At 40.8% G+C, this 13,515-nt stretch overlaps 1 protein-coding gene across 3 annotated transcripts in view; it reads left to right on the plus strand.

The window, feature by feature from the left end:
* The window catches only part of FYN (FYN proto-oncogene, Src family tyrosine kinase), a gene marked incomplete at its 3' end in the record, with an annotated part of 53,609 nt that overhangs the window by 12,997 nt on the left and 27,097 nt on the right, over positions 1 to 13,515 (plus strand). The window contains exons 4-9 of one of the 3 annotated variants that reach the window (XM_084228040.1): positions 1,129 to 1,232; positions 2,164 to 2,313; positions 4,870 to 5,034; positions 7,583 to 7,762; positions 10,246 to 10,322; positions 10,416 to 10,569. In XM_084228040.1, the coding sequence (XP_084084166.1) occupies positions 1,129 to 1,232; positions 2,164 to 2,313; positions 4,870 to 5,034; positions 7,583 to 7,762; positions 10,246 to 10,322; positions 10,416 to 10,569 (830 nt within the window). Of the gene's footprint in view, positions 1 to 1,128; positions 1,233 to 2,163; positions 2,314 to 4,869; positions 5,035 to 5,423; positions 5,580 to 7,582; positions 7,763 to 10,245; positions 10,323 to 10,415; positions 10,570 to 13,515 lie in introns of all 3 variants that reach the window. The other 2 variants (XM_084228039.1, XM_084228041.1) reach the window with 2 other exon arrangements.

The raw sequence follows: 13,515 nt of genomic DNA on the forward strand, positions 1-13,515 counted from the left end.
TGACAATTTTTTCCAGAGTTCCAGTAAGTCAAAAGTTACTGAAAATATCATGCCTTTGTTCTTTTTTTAAAGATTTATTTATATTTATGCATACAAGAGCTGGGGTACAGGCCAGAGACGTGGGGCATGAGAGAATTCACCAGAGACAGAGTGGGGAACAGAACAGGCAGATTGACCGAAGTACATTGCTGAGGGGAGCAGTGGGCAAGCCAGGAGAGGTCTGCTGTGCCATGTGGGTTTCTCCCTGGCTGGCGGGGATCGAACTCATGCTGCAGAGCCTGCAGATTGCTTCATAGTGTGGTGCTTAACCCCTTGTACCACCAGGGAGGCCGGTCATGTCTTTGTTCTTAATCCATGCTGACTAACAGATTTTTTAATGTTTGATTTGTGACTTTTATATATGCAAAGATTCTTTTGTTATTTCCTAGGGTTTGTAATTATGCTTAGAAGCCAAAGTTCTTATAGATAGGTGTGGGACTGGTCTCCTGTAGTTGCCATTTCAAAACCATGTCTTGGGGGCCTCCCTGGTGGCGCAGGGGGTTAAGCACTGCGCTATGAAGCAATCCACAGCCTCTGCAGCACAAGTTCGATCTCTGGCCAGCCAGGGAGCATCCCACATGGCACAGCAGACCTCTCCTGACTCACCCACTGCTCCCCTCAGCAGTGTATTTCAGTCAGTCTGCCTGTTCTGCTCCCCACTCTGTCTCTGGTGAATCCTCTCACCCCCACGCCTCTGGCCTGTACCCCAGTTCTTGTATGTATAAATAAATAAATCTTAAAAAAAAAGGTCTTGGATTTGTCTTTTGGGTCATGCAAGTAGCAAATCTAACACAAACCAGTTCCTGTCATCTCTGGAGAGAAGGAAAAGAACCCACAAATCAAATCTGATTCTTCTTTATTTATTTTTTATGCATTTATTTATTTTTACAGTGTGAAGGAGATGGAGTCAGGATACAATCAGGAACAGATTGAAAGTGGGCCAGCTGAGACTAGGAAAAAATTCATAGGGAAAGGTTAAAGGATAAAATCAGAGATGAAGAGGCTTCGTAAGCAGAAAGCTTACATCATTCCACTTTAGTGAGTGATTGATTGTTAAAAGATGCTTCCTTTCCTTGATCTCACTTAAAGGTGGTACTTCGGAAAACTTGGCCGAAAAGATGCTGAGCGACAGCTTTTGTCCTTTGGAAACCCAAGAGGTACCTTTCTTATCCGTGAGAGTGAAACCACCAAAGGTAAGATAACAAGTTGGAAAAGGTGGCTTGTCATCCAAAGCTGTGGATTAGTCAGAGGGGATGAAAGGCTTATCTCTAGTGTACAAGGATTTTTCAGTGGCACACATCCTCCCTGCCCTGTGCGTGGAGCCCCATTTTCTATTTTCCCTTCAGGCTCTAGAGCTGCAGACAGCTCCAAAAGAGCTACAGAGGCTCAGCATCAAGACATCCCTCCTGACACAGGGTCTGGGCAGCTTCGCTCCTCCAGGCGCACAAGATCATAGGATTTTCAGAAGTCCTTTAGAATCAGGATTCTCTGAAGCTCTTAGTTCCTCAGGCACCAATCACATGGGTTATTTTTGCATTTCTTTTGTTTTTTCATAACTGAGGATTTCTCTTCCTCCAGCCATTGGCCTTTTCATTATTTAATAACTCATTAGAATCCCAAGAGGATCTGGGCCTTCTAGGTTAATCTACCACACACTGTTATCTGCTCCAGTGAATGTGCTGTGAGACAGAAATTGGAAGCTCACTTGTAGAAAAGAGTACTTAGGTTTCTTTAGTAAACAATGTCCCTGCCTCAGTGATGCTGCCTGGGTATGGGAGACTAGCGAAGCATCTCATTCATCTGCCCAGGGGGGAATTGAGTCTATTCTGCGTTAAGTAAAACAAGTGTACTGAGCCTAGTACTATAGGAAAAATTCAAGGAAGCTTTCATTCTATGGTAAAATAATTTTTTACTGATATCTTCTGACATGGGCAGGAGGAGGTGTATTTTTCCTATATTAATGAGTGGAAGAGAGAGAGAGTGTGTGTGTGAGTGTGTGTGTGTGTGTGTGTGTGTGTGTCTCCTCTTGATAATTATTAATCAGCATAGTCAAGTAAGTGAGATCTAAAAAAGAAATTGGTACTCAAAATGATTGGAGCTACTAATGCTTTGCATATTTACCAGGTGCCTATTCACTTTCTATCCGTGATTGGGATGATATGAAAGGAGACCATGTCAAACATTATAAAATTCGCAAACTTGACAACGGTGGATACTATATTACCACCCGTGCCCAGTTTGAAACACTTCAGCAACTTGTACAACATTACTCAGGTAACCTTAATTCCACCCAGCTACTAACAATGGGACACTGGAGGGAGTGGCTGGGCACTAAGCAGGAGAGAGGAATGTACAGTCAGTGGTGAAATAGTTTTCTTTGTTGGCCCCTCACAATGGAATGTGGCCAAATTAAGGTCTATCTCAGTTTTTCTACCATAGTTAGTATTAGTTCTGTATGTTTGTCCAAAGATTTTATCACCTTTTGGTTTCCCAACTAGAAAGCAATAGATTAAATTTTAACAGTTGTTTGTTTTTTCGTCTTCATCCTGAAATCCTTCCAAGTTCTCTCTTCTCCCCTGCTGTAGTCTAACACACACTGGGAGGAGAGGGTGACAACCCTGGGCACTTCCAAGGGCCTCCAGCAGGGGATGTCGTCTGTCCACCTCGCTTTCCACTCAGCACCGTGGCAGGAACGGCTGCACATATATGCATCTCATCCGCATGACTAGATGAGCTTCCCAACTCATGTTCTACTTCCCCACCAATACAGTTTCCTAAATAGACTCAGATTTATATGGCCCATGACTCTTAGATCTGTTCCAACTATTGAGTTCAATTAAACTTCTAAACAGTGGAGAAGTCTCTGTTCTAACACCCAGATGTTGCCAATAGTGTGATAGTTATTAGGTGTTTAAGTATGCAATGTATATGTTTAAATAAAGAAGGTGGCTTGATGTATAATTGTTAAAATGATTGCTTTCTTTCCTAGGTGAGCAAGTATATCCCATTAATATGTACACACCGGTGGATATGAATGTAGATATAGATGCACAAATGCAGACTATATCCCACCTAGCCCAGTGGTTCTTTGTGTAACATGTAATATTATATTGTTCTTCAAAACATTGACAAAACCCCAGAATAGTAGCAACTGATTGCTCTACATATGTTCATGTAAAAATATATGTGAAAATATTTCAGCACCCCCAAAAACAGTCTTCTGAAAATAAGTGGTACCCATATGAAAATCTTATCTATTAACCTTGGGCATTAATGAGTATGTGAAAAAATTAATAACACTTAATACTACTAGTTAATTGGGTATTAGGTGACTTTGGTTTATATAGATTCTAATGTAGTATTTTGGGGAAAATAGAGGACTAGCTGCCTCAGCTTAAGTGATATACTCAAAGTGCCTGCATGTAGTAAGGATTTTTCAAATGCTGAAATATATTTCATTACAGTCAAACATCACAGGCTCCCCAGGGTTTGGATCATTTGAAAATACTGTGTTGGAAAGGGCACCTTAATAACATCGTAAAGCTGGAAGGAGAGAAGGAATATGAAGAGCTATAGACATTTTTTAATCTCAAGAAAAAAATACATCTTGAGTTAGATTTGTTTTTATATTGGCTTTTCCTCTTCCTCTTTCTCTCTCACACAATAAAATGCCTTTGAAATATTGAAACATAAATAATTTCCTGACTAAACATCTCCGAACCTGTTTCTATCAAAAAAAGAAAGGAATAAAATGTAACTTACAACTGGTACCCAGAGAAAAGCAACGACACCCCATTGCTTTCTCTGGATGCAGGGCCTCCACGGTGTGGCGGGCGGGGCTCTGTCCACCTTCCAAGCCAGCTTTCTGCAGCTTTGTCATTGCCCCGCTGCTTTTTCTTTGTTACGTTTTCTCACTTGACTGCTTAACATGGCATTTAGGCAATTTCCCTTACCACTACTACATTCCAGGGGTATTCTTTTGAGAGAAGGGGGAGGAAAATGAGAAAGTAAAAAGAAAACTACCTCCAAATAACCTCTAAGTGATAACTACTTTCCCCTTCCTCTTTTTATGGGAAATAGAGTTCTTTCACATCCTTGAGTTTCTGCAGATTTTGGTTTCTGTTCTTCATCCTTTCAGATCAGACCCCTAAATTATATATGGGGGGCTGTTATATAAGGATTTTTTTTTAGCTGGAAATATCGAAGAAGCAAGAATATCTGACTGGTACAATAGTCAGTTAGAATGCCAAAGAAATCACTAGAGAAATGTGACCTCTTTTTCCCCCCGCCAGATACAATCATTAGCTTTACTAGCTTGTAGTAGTATAATGTTTCATAGAATCCTTGTGCTAAAATTACAGTTTTAAATATATTCATACCAAAGAGAATCCCCAAAGCCTTGATATTAGAGGGGAGAAAGGATAGTCATGTTGGCATTCTGTAATTCAGATATAACTTTTGAAATCTGTGGGGTATTTTCAGGGTTCTAGAAGACTTGTTATTAACACACTGGTCTGAAAACATTTTTTTCTTACTCAGTGAGTGTAGAAATGAAAACAGTCTCTCTCTCTCTCTCTCTCTCTCTACGTATATATAGACCATATTATACATGGGGTATGGAGTAGTCCAAATTCAGAATGTCCTTTATCTTCCCTCCAATGAACATGTTTCAATGTGATATCTGACCTCCTAAGATGTGTGTAGTCCTCCGCTGATACAGCACTGTTTTTAGTGTGCCTGTATCCTGGCTGGGTTTGTGCGCCTCTAAGTGTTGTTGTTTCACATGTTCTGCTTTTCTCTCCCTCTCCTGCTGCTGTCCCCATCCATCAGAGAGAGCTGCAGGTCTCTGCTGCCGCCTAGTAGTTCCCTGTCACAAAGGGATGCCAAGGCTTACCGATCTGTCTGTCAAAACCAAAGATGTCTGGGAAATCCCTCGAGAGTCCCTGCAGTTGATCAAGAGACTGGGAAATGGGCAGTTTGGGGAAGTATGGATGGGTATGCGAGACTTAATTACTTTACTATTAGCTTTCTCGTTTGGGGAGTCCCAAACATCAAAGGTGGAAGGTGAAAATAAAGACTTTTGGGGGGGAAATAGTGATTCTGATTTTTTTATTTCAGAATTCTGGAATTTCTAGAAAAGAGATAGTAAGTGGTCAAGATTGGCAAATGTCTCAAATTCTACTATTATGTGAGCCTCAATTTATAATCGAATAAATGATACAAGAAATGTTCCAGCCTGTACCAAATGCCTTGTCCTTCATTTGCCAACATTTGTCAAATGAACTTAGTGTCCTAAAGGGCACCTCACCTTCCATCTTTCCTAGTGCATGCATGATTATGGATTATAAGGACTGTGTTTTCTTTATTAATTCCCTTTCCTGTAGAGAAAGCTGATGGTTTATGTTTTAACTTAACTGTGATTGCATCGAGTTGTACCCCACAAACTTCTGGATTGGCTAAAGATGCTTGGGAAGTTGCACGTGATTCGTTGTTTCTGGAGAAGAAGCTGGGTCAGGGGTGTTTCGCTGAAGTGTGGCTTGGTAAGGCAGAGGGCACATTTTGTTTTGGCTACATTTCAAAGCCAATTAAAAGAATAGTTTTGAACAAAAACACATACGCAGCCTTTGGGGCCATGCCTCTTAACCTGGATAGCTAGCCAGGCACAGCTCATCCAGATTTTCAGAATATGGTGATACATCGCTGTATTCGTCTATCCTACTTCATGTGATTAATTAAGACATGCACAGAACAGGAATCCAATACAGTAAGAATCTGGTGATTCCTCTTCTTAAGACAAAGAAGGTAAGATACCATATATGAACTACTGCAAGGAAAAGACCATGAACTTTTTGCTCAATGGACCTGGGTTTGAATCTTTACTAGCTGATTAACAATGGACAAGGGGCTTTTTTAACCTCTTTGAGCCTCAGTTTCCTCATCTGTAAAACTGGAATGATGCCTGCTCCATAGGATTGTCTTGAGTGTTAAATACACAGATTTATTTTCAAACTTTAAAATTACCAGATTTTAATCATTACACGTATTAGTAAAATTTTTGTTTCCCATTGAACACAAAACATCATTTTTTGGTAGTTCAAGATCAGAATGCAATGCCAGTGTAACCTGGTTAAGATTGTTACTAGAGAGAAGGAGCTCTATTTAAAACTTAAAGGTGCAACAGTGCGCAAACAGCAAATACCATTTACGGGTTGTCATATGTTCCATTTATGCTTATTGGTCAGGTATCTTGTAAGACTTGAATGAACTCTTTTCTTTAAGCCACTTGTTCCACCTAATCTATATTTTTGTACATTGCAAAATGCAAATATATGAACCATGTTTATAATAGAGTAACAGGAGTTGCTCCAATTTATAGAATTTTTTAATTCAAAAATGAACTTCATTAAATATGAAAACTAATCTTAATTTAAACCAGCCTTCTTTTCCAAATAGAAAATAATATAATCTGACAGTTCTTGTCCCAAGACTGTCCGCCTGTGTCTGTGCAGGCATTTCTTTTAACAAAACTTTCCCTTTCAAAGACAGCAGCTCTCTGCCCACCTGTGTCTATGAAGTCACTTTCTTCTCCTTTCTCTTTTTTTTTCCCCTACTAAACCTGCCCTTTTAAATGGGAAAAAAAAAAAAGATCTAACTTAGCAGATATTTTTGTTTGCCTAATAAAATAGTTTTAATTCAGTCATAGAACTAATAATGATGTACATATAGAACCTAGTTGTTGATTTTTTTTTTAACTGTGGGACTGAAAGAGACTTGAAAGATAACCCAGTGCCATTCCTGTTTTATACAGATGAGTTAACTGATATGATCACAAGCCAGGCCTACTAGATGTTTTTAACATATTAAGTTTAAATATTTCTGTTCCCTCTTGGCTGCTGTTTAATTTTTCCAATGTAGCTAAGAGAAATCATTGTTCTTGTGACTGACCATCAGTAAACCTGATGAATGTTCCTTACCTGGTTGAAGTATTGGCAAGTAAACTGTGAGCTTCTTGCCAGTACTTCCCAGCACACTTGGCTCAACTGTTCAAGGACTTTGTCAAGTAGCTCATCCATTGCAGACGATTGAAATAGAGGTAATTTTCAAACAGTATGTTGCCATATTTATTGAATGTAACACACTCCATAAAATGGAACTTAATCTGATTTCTTCCGTATCCAATCTGCTGCCTAAGGGATTACCCTTACATGGCCAGGCCTATTCTAACTCCTGGCCTTTCATCTTTGTAAGGAAGTGTCCAGTACTTTTGATACAAATTCATGGCCGAGCCAAGAAAGGAAAGTGGTATGTACCAAAATAAGAAAAAACTTAAAAGAATTGTAAACCATAATATAGCCATAAATAAACACACTTTACCTGATGAAAATACTTGACAGACTCCTTTTAATTCATTATCTTTGTTCAACAAAAACTATTAATTTTTCAACTTAAAATCTAACTTTATGTAAGTAACTACTGCTTTTAATATTTTCTTTTCTATCAAAAAAGAATCTTGGTTTAACTTAATATTGTGGGATGTCTGTAGGTACCTGGAATGGAAACACAAAAGTAGCCATAAAGACTCTTAAACCAGGCACAATGTCCCCTGAATCATTCCTCGAGGAAGCACAGATCATGAAGAAGTTGAAGCATGACAAGTTGGTTCAGCTCTACGCGGTGGTGTCTGAGGAACCCATCTACATTGTCACCGAGTATATGAACAAAGGTAAGTGAGGTCACAAGTGACCTCTCTCAGCTCACCTCACAGTGACCTGCAAGGGCTGTTTCAGGGACCACAATGGAGCTGCATGCTTGCTTTTCCCCCACTTCCTGATGAGTCAAGAATTCCCATCAGGAAGCACAAACTGTGTGCTCATTAATGAAAATATTTTTAAAACAAGACAGTGACCTCAAGCTTGCCTCCCACCCCCATCCTTGATAAACTCAGTACCTTTTGCAGTCTGCACATGTCAGGAGTTCAACTCCTCTTCATAATTAAAATATTCATTTTTAATGTTAGGAATTGTACAGAGGGCTATTGAGAGTTTGCTGTTATTTTGTATGCACAGTTTATGTTACATTTCCTCTGTGCAGGGATAAAAAAGCAATATAAAATACTGGTTTGTGGGCTAAGTGGAGTTTTCATCTTTTCTGACATCTTTTTTTTTTTTTTTTTTTTTGGCTCTGTTCTTAAATATCAGATGAAGAAATGACATGCTTCTAAAAAGCACATTCTATTCTCATTCTCTTTCTGTCTCTGTCCTTCTAATCAAAGCAATATTGTTGGGGAGAAATCCGAAGATTACTTTGTTATGGAAAAATAGATGAACCAAATAAGAAACACCCTTAAAAGGAAGTGCATTGCACATCAGAAGTCACCAGTGTGATTTTTCTTTTCTACACACTTTCTAATAAAATATATTTGAAATTTTTTAGTGGTAAATCATTTATCCTTTGCATCCAGGGTTATTTATTAAATAACTCTGTGGGTAAAATATTAAAAAAAAAGTCACCATTGACCAGCAGGCCTCTTCATCCTCTGCGTGTGAAAATTTCTGCCCTGCTGCCTATCAATAGTTATTTCTACCCTGAGTTCCTTAGACTGTGTTATCAAAGTGACTCTGCAGCTCCAGCTGTTTTGTTTCAGATGCCTGAATTAAGGCTTGCCTTAATACGAGTAATAGGAGGAGCTTTCTACCTAACCTAATATTCCTCCAATATTCTTTCATTGTTTTAAAATCTGCAAACTGGTGATTCCTTTTTTTTTTAACATAATTTTTTATTTTTTTTAAATAATAAATTTTATTTTTATATTCCCCATACAATTGCAGCCCCCCCATTCTGACCCCAATCCCTCCCCTCCCGCCCCCGCCCCCCTAAAAGTGTCTCTGGTTCATAGTTTTTTGTTGATTTTGATTTTCACTTTCTTATAGTTATTCATTTTCCTGGTCCCTTATTTAAGTTTTCTAGATTCCTGCTATGAGTGAGACCATCCGGTATTTTTCTTTTTCTTTTTGGCTTATTTCGCTGAGCATGATCCCTTCCAGCGCCATCCATGTTGCTGCAAATTGCATGTGTTTATCTTTTTTGATTGCTGAGTAATATTCCATGGTGTATATGTACCACATCTTCTTGATCCAGTCATCTATTTTTGGGCATTTGGGTTGTTTCCAAAGCTTAGCTATTGTAAACAGTGCTGCTATAAACATAGGGGTGCAGGTGTTCTTTGGAATTGATGTTTCTGTGTCCTTTGGGTAAATACCTAGGAGTGGAATTGCTGGATCATATGGAAGCTCTATGTTTAGTAGGTCCAGAAATCTCCACACAGCTCTCCACAGTGGTTGGGCCAGTGCAGACTGGTGATTCTTAAACTTTACTATGTGTTGAATCACTTACAGGGCTCTGAAAACCCAGGTTTTAAGAAGGTTTCTGAGACACAACCTCCAGAATTTCTGATTCAGGAAATGTGGGGTGGGGCCCTCATGTCTACATTTCTCACAAGTCTCTTGGAGGTGCTGGTGCTGCTGTCCCAGGACCACACTTTGGGAATTTATTTTCCCCACATCACTCCCCTTAGTGCAGGGCTGATTGGAGAACGAGATTGAAGTGGTGTGGCTCCACTTCAGGACATAAAGGGAACTGAGTCCTATTTCTTCCAGTTTTATCAAATTTTTGTTGTCCTTAGACATGGAGTAAACATTGCCTATTTTTAAAAGGTAAATAAAGCAAAGTATTTCTGCTTTCAATACAGCTTTTTCTACCTTTTTTTTTGTATAAATTTTGCCCTCATTGATGATGGCATTGTTCCAGTACATGCAATCATTTTATTCTCATAAGAAAGTCAAATACTGCCCCCTTGTTGGGAATTTTTATCTCTTAAAGTAAATTGAAATGGGGCCTCAGGGGTTAAGACGCAACCTATAAAGGTGTTCATAGCCACTGCAGCACCAGTTTGAGCCCCAGCCAGGGAGCTACCCACATGGCACAGCAGACCTCTCCTGACTCACCCACTGCTCCCCTCAGCAGTGCATTTCAGTTAATCCACCTGTTCTAATCCCCACTCTGTCTCTGGTGAATCTTCTTGCCCCCCAACACACACACACATAGCCCTATGGCCTGTACCCCAGTTCTTGTATGCATAAATAAATAAATCTTTTTAAAAATTCTATTAAAAAAAGTAAATTGAAATGGTTTATATTTTGTTTATAGGAAGCTTACTTGATTTCTTAAAAGATGGAGAAGGAAGAGCTCTGAAATTACCAAATCTTGTGGACATGGCAGCACAGGTAGGCCCCAGGGTTTAACAACATGCATTTAACAACATGCAAAGTACATTCAGTCATGGGGTAACACATGTCCTGTCCCCTCGGTATCCACAGGTTGCTGCAGGAATGGCTTACATCGAGCGCATGAATTATATCCACAGAGATCTTCGATCAGCAAACATTCTAGTAGGAAATGGATTAATATGCAAGATTGCTGACTTTGGATTGGCCAGATTGATCGAAGACAATGAGTACACAGCAAGACAAGGTGAGCACTTATTTTATGAGGACAGCTCATGGTTGGTTCATCCTTTCTCCCTCCTTCCTTTCCCTTTCTCCAGAGAATACTTGCAATGTCATGCTTCATCTGGGCTACGTGAACTGGCAGGAATTTGTCACTCTTCAGAGGGGAGAGTATAGTGGGTTCAGTGGATGCATGAGATACTGCCTTTTGGTGAGTGAGCATCCTCCCGGCTCAGGCCAGGCCTGAATACTTTTCCTTTGGACAAGAGTGGTGGAAGACCAAGGATTCAGTCATGAAATAGCTCGTTGATCTATTAAAGTCTCAGGAAAAAAACAGAAGGCACCCTCATTGGAGAATTTAATAAAAGAGTTATTTACAAAGGAATGGGCTGGGCTGGGTTTTGGAAAACCAACAGGCATAATGCAGTATGGAATCTCTAGTAAGCACTGGAATTGAAACCTGAAGGCAAGGGGGAAGGAGAGAGCAGCAGAACTAAGAACTGGCAGCTGTGCAGAGAGGACTACCTTTCATAAGAGGAGCCAAGCTGCAGGGATGAATCTGGGGAATTAACACCTGGACTCATTCTTTTGCCAGCCTCCAGATCTTCTGCCAGCGGGAACCAGAGGTCAAAGGAGACTGTTGATGAGTCCTGATGGGTTCAGAGGAGGCAGGAGAATAAAAGAATGGAACAATAGAAAATACTAACCGAGTCACTTGAAAGGCTTCCTCTAATCATCCCCTCCGCCCCACCCCCTACAGAGATTTGTAGAAATAAGCCTCTAGATAAAATCCTCTCCAGTAAGATAGCTTTCTGGGTACTTTAAGAGCACCGGAATCCAGGGAGGAAATTTCCAGGAATATTTGCTGTCTTCCTGGGTCTTCGTGTTGCACTTGGCAGGTAAATGTGTGCAATTAAGTATGTTGTTTGCAATCATATGTAGAACAGAATGTTGTTACCTGAGGGAAATGGTTAACCTTCATGCTGGTGTTTTTAACCAAGTCTAGTCATTCCAAGCAAGGCTGAGAGTGACTGGAATATATATCCAGAGTGCTTTCTACTGGATATCGTAATGCTGGCCTTTGGAATGATTCTTTCACTTCGTGCCAATTTTTTCCTTCTTTATTTGACTCTGAGAATGGAACAGCAGCCTCAAGTGATGAAGAAAAATGTTAAACTAAGACCCTGGATGGTACAGATACTGTCCAAATGCTAAATTACATGTCGGTCAGACAGCTCAGCTATTTGAATCTCCCCAACACGTGGCAGTTCTTGTCCTGCAGCCAAATGCCCATATATCAAACATGCCCAAGCCCCTCTCTCTCTCTCTCTCTCTCTCTCTCTCTCACACACACACACACACACACAGTGCAGAGCCAGATGGCACGCTGTATCTCTCTAATCAAAGGCACCCGGGCAGCTTCGATTGGCACTGACAGTCCAGAGAGAAACGTGGGCTTGATTTTGTGTCAAGGTGAGCTGAGAGAGTCTGCGGTGCCCCTGGGTCTGAGACCTGGCCCTAAATGAGAGATTTTACCCTGAGGCAAACCTGTCAGATCCCAGCCCACAAGCCCAGGAGAGCAGAATGGTGAAGTTTGTGAGACATGAATGCTTGATTTAAGAAGGATTGAGAATGGAGCATGGGTTTTGCATAAGTGTCCTTCTGTGTGTGGGTTGAGTCCTGGGGCCAGAGAAGGTCTTTCAGGATTTGTGTCTCCTCTATTCCTGGACTCTGGATTCTATAGAATTTGTAGTTAACAACCTTGAACCATCCATAAAAGAGAAAGTTGCAGGGCCAAAAGCCCAAGGATGCTAACAGGGCTGCTGTGGACAGGATCTGGGTATTTATTGTAGTTCACAGAGTGGGATCCCTCTGTGGGTGGTGGGCACTCTGGGTGGTAGGCACCCAGTATAACCGAGTCCCTCACTAGTTCCTCCTCATAGCACACTGCTGCCATGGAGTGGGGCCAAACAGGCCCCCTGGATCTGGACATCAAACCCCACCTTCCTCCTCAGTTAGCATCCTGATTGCTTTTCCAGGAATATTTGCTGTCTTCCTGGGTTTTCGTGTTGCACTTGGTAGGTAAATGTGTGCAATTAAGTATGTTGTTTGCAATCATATGTAGAATAGAATGTTGTTACCTGAGGGAAATGGTTAACCTTCGTGCTGGTGTTTTTAACCAAGTCTAGTCATTCCAAGCAAAGCTGAGAGTGACTGGAATATATTGTAGTCACTCTTACATCTGCTTTACCTCACCTCTGCCTTCGCTTTCCCTGATGCTGACCTGACTCCTTCCAGAGGATCAGCTTCATACCTTTTGTGCCAGATTTCCTTCACTTAATTTCCAAAAAGAATATTCCACCCTTCCCTTAAAACTTTTTTCTTCTCTCTTCCTTTCACAAAAATCTTCAGATTCTTCCCAAACACTGGGAAAAGATAAGTAAGGGGAAGTAAAATAAAGCTGCAAGAAAAATACAGCTCTGGCAGCCTAAGGACTTGCCAGAGATTAAAAGAAACACTGTCCTGCCACAGAGGAGGAGCAAGGAGCCGGGGCATCTGTGGAATACCTGTCAAGTTAAGCCCTGAGGGGGAAAATGTGAGGAGGGAAACAGGAGATATAGACTGAGGGGGGTAAGTGCCCTGTGTGTTAAATAATCTGTACACACAGCTAGTACGATGGCGGAGGCAGGATTTGAGTCCAGGTCTGACCCTGTGGCATCCAGCCTCGTATGCGGTGCTGACGGCCTCTCATCAATCCAGTAATTAAAAGAACAAGATATGAAAATTTGGATAAGTCCTTTCCCCCTTTATTTTATGGAAAACTTTTAAAGGGGCACCTTCTAATGTGCATGTGAGGGAGTTAGAAAGACCTTCATTTTTCAGCTCTGGGACAACCCAGCTGTTTATAAAACTCTCCCAAAGGTCTGCCCTGCCCAGGCCTCTTTATGAGCAGAAAGAGCTTGTGTATGTC

This window comes from Talpa europaea (assembly GCF_964194135.1).
Source record: "Talpa europaea genome assembly, chromosome: 2".
Taxonomy (NCBI): domain Eukaryota; kingdom Metazoa; phylum Chordata; class Mammalia; order Eulipotyphla; family Talpidae; genus Talpa; species Talpa europaea.